This window comes from Oryza sativa, chromosome 3, assembly GCF_034140825.1.
Source record: "Oryza sativa Japonica Group chromosome 3, ASM3414082v1".
NCBI classification, from domain to species: Eukaryota; Viridiplantae; Streptophyta; class Magnoliopsida; order Poales; family Poaceae; genus Oryza; species Oryza sativa.
Window position 1 is genome coordinate 31,078,660 of NC_089037.1, and position 18,508 is coordinate 31,097,167.

An 18,508-nucleotide genomic window follows, 5' to 3' on the forward strand; every position below is an offset into this window, starting at 1 on the left:
GAGGAGAACGCAAAAAATGCTGACCATAAGTAACTTATGGTTTTGATTTAGCCCCCCTCTTCCAAACACCCCCTAAATCGTTGAGTAGCATAAAACATCTCATGTGCTTTTGGACAACTTTGGCTTAGTAAAACTGTCGTCATCATCCTCTGGCTGATCTTTTGTAGGTGTAGTGCTTGTTTGTCTGCAAGGTAGCGCTCCTTGCAGTCGAACCGTAGTCTATGCCCCTAAACAGTTCACAGCTTCTCAGAATCTGTAGTTACATATTCTGAATAATGAACTAAGAAGCTAGAAGCTGGGTTTCAGAGCTTTTCTAGATTTTCAGAAGCTGGTTACTAAACAACTGTTTCTTAGAATTTAAAGCTCCCCAACAGAACCTATGGCTGCTTTGTTTGCTGCGTGGTGGCTCACAAGCAGTGCGCATCAGCTAGGCATGGCTGATGGAGTGATGGCTCTCAGCTTCCGATGATCATCTTCAGTTCGAAGAGTGCCTTGATCCTAGCTCCCAGGAGAGATGGAAGATCATGAGCTGATGCAAAAGTTGCAAACCGTTTGCACAAGGAGAGATGGAAGATCAATAGACCATGATCCCGTTTTAGCAACGATCTTGCGCTAAAAGCACATTAGCGGATTAGCCAGTCGTGATAATGCTGAGCTCAAAGCCTCAAACCTGCATCGTACACCACGTGTTACCAGTGTCTTGACCAAAGCGGCTGCAAATAGCCTACACAAAGGTCGTGGCCAATTGTTTGCCGACCACAGTATCCAACAACCACTCGTGTGCTCCACGGCGCGAGTCATGAGCATGTGGTAGACACGTGAATACATGACGCTCTCGCGTCCGTGAAAAACAATACGGCCGCGGCTGCTACGAATCGCGTCCCAGAATCGAACGAGCGATATTATTCTGGGACGGCAGAATCGACCGTGGCCGCGCGAAAACGTGACGGCTCGTCGCGCCCGTCGCGCCGGGCGGGGGCCCGGTCCAGATCGAGAGCGAGCGAGTGACCACATGGGATTGGGCGCGGCGCGGCGCGCAGATTTTCCCGGATGGGGCGTGTGCGGCTGCCACGGCCGCATCGTGTGCACGCCAAATTCTCTCCCCTCCCCTCTTCCCCCCTTCTCTACCTCCTCCTACTGCTACTACCTTATCCCCGCACTGGGCCTCTCCGCGCCTCACCTAGCTAACCACGATACATACGTAGCCGTGGTACTTCTCCGCTTCACAAATCACAACATCCTGACATACACCTCACACACACTCCCCTTCTTGTTGGTTTCTCCCCCAATTCGAGCCGAGGTTGAGCTGAGCTGAGCTCTCGCAGAGACAGGTTAGAACTTGGTTTTACTGTGATTATGCTCCTGCCCTTCTCTTTTTCACCGTGTGAGGGATAGTGAGAGCAGCTGTTCATCTGTTGTATCCAATTTATTTGGCTTAGAGAGAAATCGTGCATCCAATTGTTGTTGCTTAGCTTTGATGTTGGAATTTGTGCTACTATAATTCGTATAGTTGGTTAGTTGACGTCAGTTGTAGGCAGCAATGGGTTGGTGAATGACTATATGGTGTTGGTTGATGCAGGGCGATGAACATCTTGAACCAGCCGATCAACCCTGGCGGCCACCCGGCGTTCCCGGCGGCAAGGGAGACCGGCCAGCTGATGCCGGCGTCAGTCCGCTTCGACGGCCTGTCGACGCAGCAGAGCACGGCCGCCGCCGTGGGGCGGGCGCACGCCGGGCAGTCCCCGCGGTGGCAGGCGCAGACGCTGCGCCGGCCAAGCAGCTACGTCGGCGTCGAGCACGACGAGCCGGCGGACGCCGCCGCCGCCGCCGCGCTGGCGCCGTTCCAGCCGCTGACGCTCGACTTCCTGCGGTCGCTCCTGGACAGGAACGCTGCCGTGGCGGCCGACCAGGGCGGCGGCGCGGACGTCGCGCCGCCGCCGCCGCCGCTGCACGCGCTGCGGGTGGTGGTGTCGTCCGCCGTGGAGCTCGACGCGCGCCAGACCGAGCTCATCGCCCGCAAGATGCGCCGGATCACCGGGTTCGCGAGCCTCACCATCGAGAACGTCGTCGACCCGTCGCTGATCGCCGGCTTCGTCGTCTGCTACGGCCCCGGCGAGTCCCACGTCATCGACCTCAGCGTCAAGGGCAAGCTCGCCATGCTCAAGAACCGCGTCGACTCCTTCGACCAGACCATCGCCCACCCGCACCAATAGTTCCACACACACACACAGCACATTAGCGCCGTCCGCCGCCGGCGGCTCGCCGGACTATATCCAAGTATAGCTCCGCCGTAAACCCAGTAACCATATCCCATGCTGAACTCTACAGAAGAACAACACCGACGACGCGCCGTCGCCAACAACAGTTTTTCCTATCTATTGTTGTTGCCAATCGTGAGACGCTAGCTACTCGATATGGTTCAGCTGAGCCATATATTGTACTGGTAATATTCCCTTGTTCTTGCAGTATATTTTTGGCGGAAATTAAACAGCGGGTTCTCTATGCTGTTGCAAGGTTGCGGTTTGTATGCGGAATTCGGGAGTCACAGCTCTGTAAAATGTTAGAGCAGAGACTGATGTGAGGAAGCACAGGAGTTGTATAACAGACATGACTATTTTCAAATGAGAACATGTATCAGCATCTAGCCAGTAACTGCGCCATGAAATTCAGCTAGTTTTATGTGTGCTCAGATAATCAGTGTTCTACAATGATTAGCGATTAATGCTCAGTTTTATCTATGTTCAGGTAATTCAGTACATTATAAAAAGGATAGTGAGTTCAGCACAATCTACAATAACAAGTGAATTCAGCACATTCTACACTGATGAGCGAATTACAGATCATACACGCGGGCACACGGCATCAGATTTTGTTTTAGTGATGTGTCACACTTATTCCAGAGCAAGATCTGAAGCTTACAAGTTCACCAATGGAATATAAATCGGCAGATATGTATATTAGGATCAGAGTGAAGCTTAGCTGCGGTGGCCGTGGGCGACGATCACGCACGGCGCTGCAGGGCTTCGTAGAGATTCTTGAGCGCCTTGTCGTAGGAGACGAACCCCATGAACCAGAACTCGTGGTTGTCCGTCGTCATGATCTGGATGTACCTCTCGCCCCTGTTCGTCATGCTGGCGGATGGGTTCACCGATTTCACTTGGTTCAGGGGAAGCACTACCTGCAAATCATCAAAATCTTCCAGGTGATCAATTCGTCGAACAGGTGACATCCATAGATGAAAAATTGACTAAACTGAAGCTATGAAAAATGTAGTTGCCTTGTAGATGGCCTCAGGAGGGTGAGCTGGGGCGGCGCCGGCGACAGCGACGGCGGGGGCGTGGTAGGATATGGGGCTGTCACTGCAGAAGGCGAGGCGGGCCGTGGAGATGTAGAGCGTGCCGATGACGGGGCCGGAGGAGGTGGAGAGGTAGCACGCGTAGGCCTTGCGCAGCTGCTCCCCCGGCACGACGCCGAACGCCTGCGTGAACACCCTGTCGTGGCCGCCCTCCGCGTACACCTTCGTCCCCTGCGCCAGCCTCGCCACCGCCGCGTCCGCCATGTTCGGCGCCGTCCGAACTGCACGCACAACGCATCAGTCACCCGCGTCGCGCGCGAACGGATTGGGAGAGAGGGGATCGGTGGGTGCGCACGGTGGTGCCAGATGTTGCCGGTGGTGTCGGCGGCCTTGCGGGTGCCGTCCTCCAGCTTCCTGCCGTACCGCTCCAGCGCCTTCCTTAGTGCTGCACGGTCGCCGCCGCCGGCCGGCCACCGGAGCGAGACGAGACGTTAGCTCGCGCGTGCAAACACAGGAAAAAAAAAAAAGCAGAGATCAGAGAAAGGAAGCTCGACACGCACACTGGCAGGTGGAGGGGGACGCGCTGGCCGGGGTGACGATCACGTAGGGGTTCCCCACGCCGTTGCTGACCGGAGTGACGGCGACGGCCGTGGACTGCGGCGGGTGCGGCGGCTGGGCGCCGCCCTGACCCTGCGCGTACGGGTACCCCGGCGGCGGCGCAGCCCACGACGTCGCCATGTCGCCGCGAGATTAATCACAATCACAAAGCGATCAATCCGAGATCGATCGAACAATCGATCGCGTGGACCTGTAGCCCAGATGCTTCCCTTCCTTCCTTCGGTTCGTTGCCGCCTTGACCAATCCAACCCAACGTGGGGAAGGTTCTTCTCCGTCGCGTTTACTTTCGCTTGTTCGTGGAGGCGAGGGGAAAGGGATTCGACTATTGAAGGGCAAATGCAGTTGATGTTGCGGAGACTCCACAGAAGTCTAATATTTTGGGCTTTGCGTCCGCGTACATCGTCTACACCGGCCGCAGCGCCGACGCGGTGATGCCATGGGCCATGGAGATGGAGGTGGTGGCTTCCAAAGGAAGGAAAAGTGCCGGCTGGTTCACTGATCAAGGGCGAACCGTGTGATTCGCACTGGCCACTGGTCGGCCGATACACCTCGAGATGCGGGCACCGGATACGATCCTCGAATAAAGCAGAAATGGGCGAATGGGCCGCATCCTTTATGTTCCAACGATTCGGTTGAAGTCCAAAGGGCTTTATCTGTTGGGCTCTTGTAGTTCGGCCCATGTGTTGATATTGGGCCTGTCATCCGGGCCCACACGCTCGATCTTCCGGTCGGAGCCATGTTACCAAGTCGGTTGGTGGTTGCACACGCTCCACGTGATCTGTGTGCTTCCCCTCGGGTCGCCCTTCTGGTTAGGCCCACGCGCACGGGGAGGGACCAGGTATGTGGCGTAGGGGGCATGACGTGGCGTGGTGAGTTGCACTGTTTGATGCAACATAAAACGTTGTGATGCAAAGTACACGTCGTTGAGCCGGAGATGAGCACACATAGCAATTCATCCAAAATTTGTATGTGAATGATTTTTTTTCTTGGACAGCAATTACTGTAAAATGTTTCCTACACATGCTAAGCTCCTTTTTTACTTATGCAACGTGCTTAAGGTAAAAATATAAACTTAGGGTTTGTTTGAATCATAGACATTGTTAATATTACCCAAAATATTCAGAGTTTTTTTAATCGGCTGCCCATATTACCTAATAAGACAAAACGGCTTATTAGGGAATAAAAATTAATTTATGGATACAACTTTTATATATTTGTTCGTAGCAACTGTCGGAGATATTGGCCCGGGGTATGTGAAGTGGGGGAAAGTTACCTTTCCATCCAGCCGCGTGGCTCTACAGCCTGGCCCTACTCCCGCGCCTCGCGAGTCACAGAAGCGGCTGGGGGGGCCTCGGGGTGCCACGTCGTGCCCCTCGGGCTCTCCTGCTGCCTCGCCCCGAGGCCCTCGCCCAACTGCCATGTGGCGGGGGGGGGGGAGGGAGCAGGAAGGGGGCCCAGGCTGAACAACCATCAATGTGCAGCGCCCCAACTGTCCCTCGTCGCATTTAATGCGGTAAGGGCAGACGTGCGGTGCCGCCTAGCTGACCCACATCAATCGAACGTGACCAGTCTGTGACCGGCCCATCCGATTGAACGGGCGGCCGTGCCCCCACGTCGCCTCTGTAACAGGCGGAGTGGAAGTAGGTATGACCCGTCCCATCAGGGCGTCATTCAGGGTTCCCTCCATGAGAAATGGACCACCACAAGTCTTCATCCATTTGTGAGGGAATGACAGGGCTGTCCCCCGTGTCAGGCGGGGGGTGGCGCTGGGTCCCACTCAAGGATGGGCTGCTGCTTAGCTTCCGAGCGAAGGCACGGATCGTGGCCCGGTCAAGGTAAGGTGGGTCCCCCTCGCAGGGAAGGATAGGTAGAGGCGGTGCATGTGGTATCCCCTTGAACTATAAAAGGAGGACCTTGCCCACCGAGCAAGAGGACGACTCCCAGAAAACCTGAACTCTAGGAGAAGAAGGGGAGAAAGCTCTCCGGAGTTAAGGAACCCTTGTAACTCTTAAACATAATCTCAAACACAGGAGTAGGGTATTACGCTCCACAGCGGTCCGAACCTGTTTAATCCGATTGTGTGCAAGCTAGCTAGTAGCCTTAGGGGCGGACACGCGATTTCTAAGAGGCGAGCTTCTTCCCCCGGCCGAACTCACGAAAGGGGGGTCTCACGACCTCCCGGTATTGAGGGACTTCCCTCGACAGCAACTTAAAAGCCAACGTTAAAAAGAAATTACATTAAAAATACCTTAAAATTAAATTCGAAAATTCAAATTTTGGTTTTTCTTTGGCTTATGTGGCCCACGAATGGTGCTTTCAATTTTTTTTTTGCCAAAGTGGTTTATTTGATTTTAGTTACTTCCAAACTTGTGTTTAGCGTTGCCCAAATTTTAGGAATAACGTGACAGAGGAGTCGTGAGTGCATAATTACACCCACCAAGGTTGATCCTGTTGCCTACGAATATTGTCCATGCGTAGATGTGCTTTCAACAGGAATGTTGTGATATCAGGGATGAATTGTTGGTTTCGTCTCTTAGAGCATATGTTGAGAAATGCATTTGTTTGTGTGTGTGTGGGGGGGGGGGGGGGTTGAGTGTGGTGTTATGTGCGTAGTAGTGCGCACGCATATGGGTTTGCCGTGCAATAAAAAAAACACCCGAGTGAACCTACAACTACTTTGCCGTTTATCTAGTTCTTCTGTACGATATGTTTAGCCCAATCTAACCATGCCAAAAAATATGCCACATGTTTGATTTGCAACTAAAAAAATATTACCGAATTCTTTGACATATATTTGATAACAATGCAAAATAAAGCCTACTCCATCTTGTAAAAGCTTGTCAAGGCTAGAGCAATTCCACAACTTTGGTAGGTTTAAGTTAAAAATGTTCATTTGGGTTGAAGCAAAATATGCCCATAAGTGACAAGTTCACGAGCAAAGCTAAATTTGTGGCAAACGTAAGGTTTCAATAGAGATAGTAATCCAAACTAGCCCTATGAATTTTCAGTGTCATGTTAGGAGATGTTCATGCACATGAAAGTATGAAAATATTGTGCTTCTCGAACATTCTTCGCAGTTCGCTTCATACAAATTCTTCAGATACAAATCGAATTGAGTCTTTAGATTTTTCACGCACGCTCGTCACGTCGTCCCCGTGTACCCAAGCTACTCGACTTGGTCGCACCAGCATCACGAGCAAAACGAGACCCGCACGGTCGGCCACGCCAACTCCCAAGTCCGAAACATTCACTCCAGGGCCCAGGCCCACACCACCCGTCACCAGTCAACAAACCCCCCAAAAAAAAATCAAAAAGAAAAAGAAAAGGTCGGGTCTCTCCGAGTCCGACGTGTCGCCGCGTGCTGACCTGGCGTCCGTATCCGACGTGGCACCCCACCCCCGCGAGGCAAACCTCCTTCCCGCCTCCCGCCCGCCGCGTGCCGGAGCGTGCCTCGACGCGCTCGCCGACGCGTACCCACGCTCCCTCCTCCGCACGCAACACCGCACACGCGACTCCACCGCTCATATCCCTCCGATCCCCCCGCACGGACGGCAACGGATGCCCCCCTCGCCGCACGGGATCCAGAAATTTGCTCCACGTAGAACGCCACGCACGCACGCGAGTCGTTACGGCTACGAATCCTCTTTCGTGTAGGCTTCCCCTTCTCCATCCTCTTTTCTCATCAAACCTATTTGTACGCGCACCACCCGTTCGCCGCCGGCGCAACCCGCGCCTCGCCGCGAACCGAACCCGTGCGCTCTCGCTCTGGTTGATTAGTTGCCATCGCCACCACCAATCCGGCGTTGTCTCGGAGATTTGTCTAGGCGTTCGCGGCGGTTCGATCGGCGGATGGCGGCGGCGGCGGTGGCGGCACCACCCGTGAGGGGGTACTGCCCCGCGGCGGCGTCGACGTCGTCGGTGGCGAGGGTGCGGATGCCGGCGTCGTTCGTGAGCGCGCCGCGGCGGGTTTCGGTGCGGCTCCGCGCGGCGGCGGTGGCGGAGGTGCCCCGAGGGCTGCAGCTCCGGCGGGAGGAGGAGCGGGGGTTGGGGTTCTTCGGAGGCGTGTTTGGTGGGGAGGAGGAGGAGGTGGTGGAGAAGGTTGGGGAGGAGAGGGTGGAGGGGTGGATGAGGGAGTCGATCGCAGAGATCGTGCGGCACATCGGGGAGGCGCCGTTCCTGGTGCACCTGTTCAACGACGACGACGGCGGCAGCGGGCGGGGAGGCGCGGGGCGCGTGACGGTGCGGCGGGAGACGGCGTCGGCGGAGAGCTGGCCCGACGTGCGGCGGCGGTGGGGCCCGGGCGGGATGCGGCGTCCCGACGGAATCATACTGGTCGAGCAGATCGCCGCGGCGGTCGAGGAGGGCGGCGCGTCCGCCGGCGCCGGCGCCGCCGAGGCGGCGCGGCAGGTGTGGGGCCTGGTGGTGCAGGCCCGCGGGATGGAGTGCGCGTCGTGCTACGTGCTCGACACCTGCCGCGTCCGCTCCCCGGCGGGGCTCTGCACCCACTTCTGCCTCGCCAGGGCGCAGTGCTTCGGCGACCCCCTCGAGCTCCAGCTCCGCAACGCCTGGCTCAACCGCCTCTCCGGCCGCCGGTAGCCACCGCCGCCGCCGCCGCCGCGGCGTACTAATGTACTAAAGCTACCGGCCTTGATGCGTCCGATTCTTGCTGTGAAGAAGAGCAAACGAAGCGTGCAGATTGCAACGGAAGAACATATTCAGATTCTTTCTTTGTTTTCTTTCGTTCCGGTTTCTCCCAAATGCGGATTTGTACAGATTATTGGTTGCGAATTTGCAATTTGCTACCTCGATTATTCCAACGAGGAGCGATTCATCCTGTCATCGAGGCATTGCCCCATGTACTATGACAACATATGACAACAATTTTATGAGAAATTTTTTTAGTATACTTTCTTGATCTGTTACAACTTCCTGCTTTTTCAGTTGCAATTGAAAGCAACATATGGCGTCGCAATTACGAAATCCATCATTACGGTGTCCTTGATAATGGCATGATGAACAGCTTACGGTTCCCTTTTTCCGCTTTTCTTTGACAGTCCAGGGAGAGAGATATTAGGGCCGTGTTACGGCGGCATTAAAATCCCAGGCGATCAAGTTGAATCTGACAGCAGCAGAAGACACAATCAATGCGCGCGAACGTGGACTGCCGGCCCCATTGCGTCCATCCGAGATCTTTTTCTCGCATCAGCGCCGCAACCTGACGTGCTGTTGCCCAGAATAACGTGATCGCGAGATCCATCCAACTCGAGACAGTCAAGAACACACGGGCACCCACCACAATAATTATCTACACGCTCTCTACAAGAGATAAAATAGATTAAATAAATAGAGAGAGCAAAGTTATCTACTAACCTAGAAATAGTATATAGAGAAAAAAGAGACAATAGATTAGAGAGCTATAAATACCCATATAGATATACTATTGAGACGGTTTACTATTAATCTAGTCTATTGCTGGGATGTATATGTTTTACTTGAAATAGATTAAATGAATAGAGAGAGCAAAGTTATCTACTAACCTAGAGATAATATATAGAGAAAAAAGAGACAATATATTAGAGAGCTATAGATACCCATGTAGACATACTATTGAGACGATTTACTATTAATTTAGTCTATTGCTGGGATGTATATGTTTTATAGAAAGTACCTTACTTTTACCATTGTGTGTGCTCAATGTTCTCCGAGAGACCAGTCTAATGAAATTTACGAGAGACCAGTCTAATGAAATTTACTTCTCTCGAGACGCGTTGACAGCGTCTCCGTGTGTTGCTCTTGCTCGAGCGCCGGAAGCACCGGGAAAAATGGGAGGCGGTTTGACGACTAGAACCGGTGCACAACGCAGCACGCTGAATCTTCTTTCGCCTGTTGGCTAAAGACGACCAGACGAGTAGAGGTTTCAACTCTTCAGCTTGGACCGTGAGCGCGTGAGTATCAGCACAACTACCAACGGTGAGAAGCACGGATTTTACCTCGGTTCTAACTTGAATAAAATGCAGATTTTACATTGATTTTCACTTTATCAAACTGCCAAACGGTTATATAGAAATTGCTTTAAAATATAAGATAGATTCAATTCTTCAACTTGAGATAAAAAAACTTAATTGATCAACTTGAGATAAAAAAAACTTAATTGATCATACGTTAATGACTTTTTTACGCGCCATCATTTGATCTTCATAACTTGATCGTTCAGCTAGCCTGCTGGCTCTGTTTGAGAGCTCAAGGTGCTGAGAAATAGAAGGAAACAGGTCGTGAGTAACTAGCTGGTGACTGGTGAGACTATAAATAGGCTAGATTTTCCAGCTTCAGGATGCTAGTTCATTTTCAAGATCAATTTTAAATCTGAGCAAGAACCTCGACTATTTAGGAACTAGAAGAGCTGGAGATTCTAAAAGAAGCATCAGCCGTTAAAAACTCCACAAACAATCCCCAAACATGGCCAGAGGCTTTGCTTATGTTCAGCGTCTGACTTGTGAAAACGCCCAGGATTCCCAAACTACAGCGGCAAATCCATCTAATTAAACATCAAGACTCGTCTCAACAACAACCTGCCACAATTCACAAACAGCAGGCTGCTGCACAAGACGGTGTACACGGTTCATTTTATTTGGGTGTTCGTTTCCACCATCAGATTGATATAATACACGCGAACAAGCAGAAACATTCGGCAACAATTTCTCCAGGAAAATCGCGGCCTATTTCGTCATCATCCCGAGCGAGCGTTATTTGGAAGAGGGAGTCTTTTTCAGACAGGCACAGCCTCAATGGCAGGAGCGAGTGACCAACGTCGACGTCGGCGTCCTAGTAGCCACCCTGGATGTAGGCGTTGAGCCGGTTCAGCTCTTCCCGGTGCTCGCTGACCACGGCGCGGACAATGTCTCCAATGGAGACCATCCCAACCATGCCCGTGCCGTCGATCACCGGGATGTGCCTGATGCGCTTCTCTGCACACGGAGATCGGCAACACCGGTGTTAGCAATTGCTATCTGAACTTTCTGTTTCAGGTACTGAATCGGAGAAAGATCAAAGATGTTTTACCTGTCATCAGCTGCATTGCTTGCAGGACTCTGGTATCAGGCTTCACCGTGATCAGCTGGTTCTGTCGAAATGATGTTTTGTCAATGAACGTTCGTTTTAGAACAGTCAATACTCTGGTCGCATTTTAATATTTTGTTAAAACTAAAACCATAGTATAGAATGTTAGTAGTTTTGGCAACCAAGTTTGTCAACTGACTAACTTTTTCATGCTTACGACTTAGCCTCTGTACTAATCAGATTCAGGGTGTATTTCCACCACCATGACCGACGGATACAGCCTAAAAGAAAATTAGCATAACAAGGGGTGTACCTCTTCAGTCATGATGTCTCCAACTTTAGTTGACTTGGAAGATCGTCCCTGCACTATGATTTTCCTGAGGTAATCTGGAAACATAGAGCATGATTCAGGTGTTAGTTACGCAACACAAGTACTTTCTAAGCCAATCATGTTTATAAACAAGTAAAGGTTTTCTGTTGTGTTTTTGACCGTAAGGGTTGGTACCATTCACATGAACACTGTGTCTGTCTGTCTGACCATGTATTGATTGTTTTTTATCTTCTTTATTAGTCCAAACATTTCAATGTAACTTTGCATGTACTGTTTAAACTCTTTCTTTTCTAAAGCCAGCTTCATGCACTAGTATCTCTTTTTTACAACTGAATTAAGCAATAGTCTGTCTTCTAGCATATGATTGTGTTTTTGAATTACAGACCCAGTGGCTAGAGACAAAATAAATACACATGGTGGCTTGTTACCTCTCTCAGTAACAATACCAGCAATTGATTTATCCTGTCCAGGTTTAACAACCACCAGAGCTCCAACATTGTGTTGCGTCATCTGATAGAAGAAACTTTATCATGTTGAAGCATAACTGTTCACTTAAGAGGTAATATGAGAAGGAGAAGACACATACAGATTTGACAGCATCATAGACAGAGTCATCAGTAGTGCACCAGAGCCAAGATCCATCAGCACTCTTCCCCTTAGACTTCAAAATATCTGCCACAGTGGCAGTCTCAAATCCACTCTCCTCTATTTGAGCAGATGAAACTGACATGGAGCGTGAATATACAGCAGGTAAAATAGATGGTTTTGGAGCACTGATGTGTCGCAGAACAGCAGACTTGAGGAGACTGCCATGTGACCCGATAGCTTGAATTGCCCGTTGCATTCTGTGTCAGATCAAACATATCAAAAGACATGATTACTCCATTTTGAACAAAGAAAATATCTGACTTATAACTTCTTATTATTTCACTTCTTTTTTGGCTAATGATAAAAGAGTATATAGAACTACAGATAGCAAAGAACTCGTGAGAATAAAGATGTCTTGGATGACTTAAGAGTTTAAAATTTGAACAATACTGCAAAATTATCTCAAATACAACACAGAGAAGAACCAAAAGCAACCGAAAGTTCATCAATCTAAATTAAGGTATGACCAATTACTTGACTCCAACAAAGTCATGTGCCTGGCTAGAACTCTGGAAGTCCGGATGCTGTTGTTGAAGGCAAAGAGACTAGTTACTAATTATATCATGGCAGTTGATCAATAAAAAAGCACCAGAAAAAGCAGCAAGAAAAGACTGGACATTCGTGTAATAAACTGTTTGCTACTCTCTCTTTTTTCTTCCTGATTTTTTGGATTTCAAGTAAATAAGTTGGTATTTGGAATAATTCAAACGAAAAAAGGGCTCCTCTTCCCATGGATTTTTTTTTTTGCTTGTCCGAAACAGAGTTGTTGCAAATCAATTTCCGTTGTAATGCAGGTGACTGCTAGAATGACCGGACAATCAGTTTCAGTATAAAGGACTGGTAAGAAAGCAACAAGAAAGTCTGTACAAGTGGAATTACTTAAAAAACAATATAGTTCTCAAACTATTCCACATAAATAAACAACCCCACACCAATCCTGATGGGGCCTGGGAGCATTATGTCAAGTGGAAGTTAATTTCCACTGCGCTGATGCAATGAAAAGGATGTAAAGCATTATAGCTCTAGCCTACCATTTTGTACACTGGTCAGCAAAAATACTGCTAGAACAAAGCAATGTACGCACCAAAATGTGTTGAATGACCAGCGAAATGGTCATGTCTACATATTGACTATTAATCGGTATTCATTTTGATGCACAGTATTCTACAGGGAATCCCCTATCAATGTAGTCAACCTTATTGATCTAGAGTAGAATCCAAGAGTCTGTCCAATTAATACTCCTAGATTCCAAGAATCATTTAGTTCATGAAAGTGCAAGGCGAAAAAACGGGCAAAGGTTTGCCAGCATTCGTTAGCAAATCAATAATATTTATTTAGGTCACAATCAACCAATAAGGAGTCACCACCAAATACAGAATCCAGCTATTGCCGTCTCCACTCAAAACACTAAATACTAAATAAACTACACGCACTTGATGTGTCCATGATATGTGGGTGTACTGTTGTGATGTTACCGAATCACTCAAGCTCAATAATCAAAAGAAACAAGCGGACCATGAATTGCATATGAATCTACGGCACGCCTAACCCGAAACCAAAAGTAAGTTCTTTAGCTTCTCTAACTAAAAAAGTGGCCAGAAAAAAAATCATGGCAAGCAAAGCTGTATCGAAACACAAACTGTAACCCATGGAAGAGAACAATATTTCCAGAATAAAAGGGAGTAAAGCGTGCCGTGCTCTCTCAGGAAGTGATAAAAGGATATCGCCGTTTATCTCAAGGAAGAACATCAACACTGTCACTCTACTTACACACCAGTGACAGACTGACAGTACCAAGAGGGAAGAACTATCTATAAACTCCTAACCTAATCAATCAAGCAGAAGTGTTATTCTCACTTGCCACTGCTTTCTAGCACTAGTAATTTTCGCTTTCTTTCCCTAAAAAAAATATCCTTTCATTTGCCAAACTGAGAAGGACAGTAGCAGGCAAGCAGAGCTGTGGTCGTTTGTTCATGAAAGGCAAAACAAAAGAAACAAAAGATGAACAGATCGTGTGGGCAAACCAAGAACACACTGTAAAAAGCAAAAGTACGATTCTCTGATCTGCACTCTGAACTCAAGAAACCTTCCAGTCCAGACTCCACACACACGCACATCAACATCACATCTCACACTCAAGCAAGAACGAGAAACCAACCAGCACCGATCCACACACCATCATCAGCAGCAGCTCTACTTCCAACTCTGAGCATGGATTGGAAAGGATGCTTGGATGCTGCTTTACCTGCGAGGAGGAGGAGGAGGAGGAGGACGCCGACCCGGATGCAGTGGTTGGGGAGGATGAGGAGGAAGGAGGACACTTGGTATGATGTGAGGCGAGAGGCGTGGTGATGAGCTCTAATTAAAGTGACACCTCCCCTCTCTGGCGCGGTGCGGTGAAGTCATGTGCCTCCGGTCTTATCCGCTCAGCCCCTGTCTGCTCTTTTTCTCAGAAGATTTCTTACTTCAATTTCAGTGCAGATTAGGGAGAAAAATCACGAGTTTTCAGCGAAAATCAAGGTGGATATGGACAAGTAGTCAAGTGGACTAGTACTCCAGTAGTGGTACTGTAGAGAGGGAAGGCATCCCAGTAACAAAAATATAAACAAAAAAAATCTATTTTAAAACGAAGGGTGTAAGAATAACCGTGTTTTTACTGTTTGTAGTCTTATTGATGATGTGATTTTCACATGACAAAGATTGAGAGTCTTAAATATATTGTTACTGGTCAAAATTTACCAAAGTTGTTGGCACGAATTTTAGAATGTCATCCTCTTGAAAAGAAGGCAGATAATAGTAGTATTATCCAGCAAGTGAGCACACGAGCAGTCAACACAGACCACCATCTCGTACCATATGCACAGTTTTGAAACACAAGAAACATTCCAGCGTGCGGGCCTCACGTTTCAGGCAATATACTTCACAACTTCTCACGTAGGCACAGCCCGAGCAGATCACCGACCACCCTCGCTAAGCTCGTGCACAGTAGAAAAAGAAACTCAAATCGATTCGCCGATGCCGCACGTACGTACACACAAACCGAGCTGCTAGCACGAGGGTAAAATAAATCAATCTAAAATATACTCCTATCTTATGACATACTCCCCCTAATCATTAAGAAAATCGTTTAGGACAATGCTTAAGTAAACTTTAGGAATATAAATAATGAATAACTCTCAAATTGTTGAGTTTAAAAATATAAAAATTATATGAATAGATTTGTCTTGAAAAATGCTTTCATAAAAATATACATATATCACTTTTCAATAAATATTTTTATAGAAACAAGAAGTCAAAATTGTGTTTTGAAGACCGTGTCGTTATCCAAAACGACTTTCTTTACGAGTACGGAGTGAGTAGCATAGTAAAACGAATGTAAAGTTTCATCATATTTTAAATTATTTTACTCCTACTTTGAAACGAAGAAAGTACCAGGGGTGCACCTATAATACCAGTACTGGTGATAACAATAATTGCAATGACAAAATTGGACCGAGCTGCTAGTACTACTACTCTACTAGCAACGACAATAATTGCAATGGAGCAACGACAATTAGGGTCTATCTGGTACAGCTCTAACTCTTAAATTTAACTCCAGAAGTTAAGTCTGGAGTGGAGTTGTGGAGCTGCCTAAACCCAGCTCTACAACTTAGTACATTTTGTGAGAGAGCTCCACCAACTCCACTCCCAGTTTTAGTGAAGCTGAAACTGTTTGGCTGAACTCCAGCTCCAAAAAAGGTGGAGCTAGAGCTGGAGCTGTGCCAATCAAGCCTTTATAGAGAGGAAGCAAAGAAACAGCAAAGCAATTTGCTGATGAGTTATATCTAAAAACGAAAGCAATGGTGCTGATGCGGCGGCGAGCGGTCGGTGTCACGGCCGCACGTAAACAAAAGAGGCGTCGCCGTCGCGGTGCGCCGTTGGCCTCTGGCCCGGCCGGCCGGCGAACGGGAGGAGGGAACAGGTGGACCGATCACCCGAGTCCTGGACGCCGACGTTTTAACCGAGCTTCGAAATGCGGGATTTGCTCCGGTGTTTTCTCGGTGAAATCTCTCCATGATTGAGGCTGACGCTGTTGGTGTTGGGTGGAATGGGGGGAAATATCTCGTCGAATTGCGGGAGTGGCGAGCCGGTGGTGTAGTGTTTAGAGCAGGTACAGTAGTAAACATATAAGTTAGCTGTAAACATATTTTAAGAAGGTAAATAAAGAGAGAGAAGAGCAACGGACTACATATTTGTAGCCAGCTGTAGTATGGACTCTAAGACCCACTGTGTGTATGATAAGTGATACCAGGTATTAATAGTATAATATGTAACTATTATATGAATGAGCTATTAAATTGGCTAATGATAAATTAGAGCCAGTAGTTGGCTATACTATTAAACTTGCTTTTAGAGAAGGTGCAGTAGCATGCTGTAAGCCAGCTATAAACATATTTTAAAAAGATAAAGAAAGAGAGAGAATAGTAGCGGGCTACATATTTGTAGCCAGCTACAGTACGGACTCTAAGACATAATGTGTGTATGACAGGTAGGACCAGGTATTAATAGTATAATAATTGATTATTATACGAATTGGCTATTACATTGGTTATAAATGATTTGGAGCTAGTAATTGGCTACAGTATTGAACTTGCTCTTAGCTAGCTGTGGATGGGTCCATGCCGGCCGTGGTCCCGCGGATTCATTACGATTCCTGCATCTTTTGTGCTCGACACTGGTCAAGTTGGGGGTTGGATCACTGCCCACTAAGTGCTTTAGGATTAGTTCACCTTTTCTATTTGGTGGCGGCCCGATCACTGTCACATGTCTCACTGTGACACTGCGTACTCTAGAATTTTTTTTAAAAAAAGAATACTATTTTAGTGAAAATTGTAAAAATATAGGTCGATAAGATGAAATCACAAATTTAGCATCTTATCAATTAAATCAAAGTTTAGAAAAAAAAATACAGACATGCCAATTCATCGAAAAGATTAGAAAAAAAAAGCAATACATATTTTGGGATGCGCTCAAACATTGGTCCCGCGCGATGGACACCCATCCCTCTTGGCTGTACGAGGCTAGGACGCGTGCATGCGGCACACGTACGCTACCTCATCGTAGGCCTTTAGATGCAGCGGAACGCGGCATGCAGCACGCTTCGGCGGAATCAAACGGGACGGGATGCAGAGACATTCTTGGTGCGAATTTGGGTCTTCGGCTGTATTTAGATCTAAACTTCTAACTTTTTTCATCACATCAATATGTTATACATATATAATTTTTCAATTTTTCAGTTATATCATACTAATTTTAACCCAAACTTTCAACTTTGGAGGGAAGTAAACGGCTCATTCTCTCATGATAACCATAGACTTCAACGGATGGATACGGTGACACCGGCGCCGATTGCGATTCGCGCCGCCCCCAGCAATTTTGTCATCGACATGTCAGAGAGTTTTAGGTCCTTGCTAGCTGAACCCCGAGCAAATCGCACAACTGGAAGACATTTGGAAATAATATCATTTTGTATTAATTTTTCAGGAAATGTCATTCAATATAGTATTGACATATTTTTTTAAAAAAACTAAATTTTACAGTAAAAATAATGTAATTTCTTAAAAAAAATTAAAAATGATATCGGTACGTTTGAAAATTTTCCGTCAAAAAAACCTGACCTAGAATTATGATGAGATATTATTTAGTACAACGAATATAAACATAATAATTATGTCCATATTTATTATACTATATTATTTCTTATCCTAATTCTAAGTCGGGTTTTAATGTGACGGAGGAAAAGTACTCATGTGTGGCACAACCACACAGCAATTTGCACAGCTCACGTGGCGCAACCCACGCTGCTGCCAGTCATCCACTCGTCCGCACACAGCAGGAGAAATACCGCAGCGGTACATCCATCAGCAAATTGAAACTTGAGAGGCATCAAACCCTATCAACAGAACTCAATCAATCAGATCAGAGTACAAAAAAATTATTTGTGAGTATATGTATTCTTAGCAACTTAAAAGGAAATGTTGTAAAATAAACTATGATAAAAAAAAGAAATCAAATTCAAAGGTTGTAAAATTTAATTTCAGCGCATAAGCGAATCAATGAGAATCTATAATGTGAAGGCTTAATTATCTACCTACCATTACATCATCTTTTAATCTTTAGCGGAGTTAAGGATTAATTTATCTACCTACCATTTCATCATCTTTTATTCTTTTTGGTGGGTTGCCTTACCGAACAAAAAGGAACAAATTCCTTTGTCAGCAATAATTAGCAGGCGTGAAGCAGCCCACAGAAAATGGTTACGATGCACAAGCTGCTGGCAAAAGCCGTTCGCCCAGCACACAGAAAAGAAAACCAAATACTGTACGGATGAACTGACCGGCTTATCAATAAACACATATCAAAAGGACGGCGACATCTTCCTTGTCCGTTCTTCAACAACCCGGTCCCGCATTTGATCCGACCTCATCTTCTGCAGCACGGCCATTTCCCATTTCTATGGTTCAATGTATCATCACTTTTAAATATAAATGAAGAATGGATGAGCCACTGGATTTAATTGG

The 18,508-nt window shown here is 47.5% G+C and overlaps 4 protein-coding genes across 6 annotated transcripts; 2 read left to right on the forward strand and 2 right to left on the reverse strand.

Annotated features, from left to right (window-relative positions):
* Positions 1-1,036: 1,036 nt before the first annotated feature.
* Positions 1,037-2,648, forward strand: LOC4334032 (uncharacterized). Its single transcript, XM_015776042.3, has 2 exons — positions 1,037-1,331; positions 1,580-2,648. Exon 2 carries the CDS (start codon positions 1,584-1,586, stop codon positions 2,211-2,213), a length of 630 nt encoding a protein of 209 aa, XP_015631528.1. The 5' UTR covers positions 1,037-1,331; positions 1,580-1,583; the 3' UTR covers positions 2,214-2,648.
* A 63-nt stretch (positions 2,649-2,711) lies between these two features.
* On the reverse strand, positions 2,712-4,380 carry LOC4334033 (GEM-like protein 1). Its single transcript, XM_015776041.3, has 4 exons — positions 3,856-4,380; positions 3,651-3,740; positions 3,278-3,576; positions 2,712-3,178 (listed from the first exon to the last, which is right to left on the reverse strand). The coding sequence occupies exons 1-4, from the start codon at positions 4,031-4,033 to the stop codon at positions 3,002-3,004; spliced, it is 744 nt and encodes a 247-aa protein (XP_015631527.1). The 5' UTR covers positions 4,034-4,380; the 3' UTR covers positions 2,712-3,001.
* A 3,255-nt stretch (positions 4,381-7,635) lies between these two features.
* On the forward strand, positions 7,636-8,819 carry LOC4334034 (uncharacterized). The gene has a single exon (XM_015772691.3). The coding sequence runs from the start codon at positions 7,763-7,765 to the stop codon at positions 8,507-8,509; it is 747 nt and encodes a 248-aa protein (XP_015628177.1). The 5' UTR covers positions 7,636-7,762; the 3' UTR covers positions 8,510-8,819.
* Positions 8,820-10,422: 1,603 nt separating this feature from the next.
* LOC4334035 (CBS domain-containing protein CBSX3, mitochondrial) lies at positions 10,423-14,320 on the reverse strand. 3 transcript variants are annotated; one of them, XM_066308678.1, is made up of 7 exons: positions 14,194-14,320; positions 12,423-12,472; positions 11,887-12,145; positions 11,729-11,810; positions 11,283-11,356; positions 10,973-11,033; positions 10,423-10,878 (listed from the first exon to the last, which is right to left on the reverse strand). In XM_066308678.1, exons 3-7 carry the CDS (start codon positions 12,142-12,144, stop codon positions 10,736-10,738), a joined length of 618 nt encoding a protein of 205 aa, XP_066164775.1. In that variant the 5' UTR covers position 12,145; positions 12,423-12,472; positions 14,194-14,320; the 3' UTR covers positions 10,423-10,735. The 3 variants fall into 3 exon arrangements, with proteins under 3 accessions (XP_066164775.1, XP_015631769.1, XP_066164776.1); XM_015776283.2 differs by lacking the exon at positions 12,423-12,472; XM_066308679.1 differs by lacking the exon at positions 12,423-12,472 and having other exon boundaries at positions 14,107-14,320.
* Positions 14,321-18,508: the final 4,188 nt, after the last annotated feature.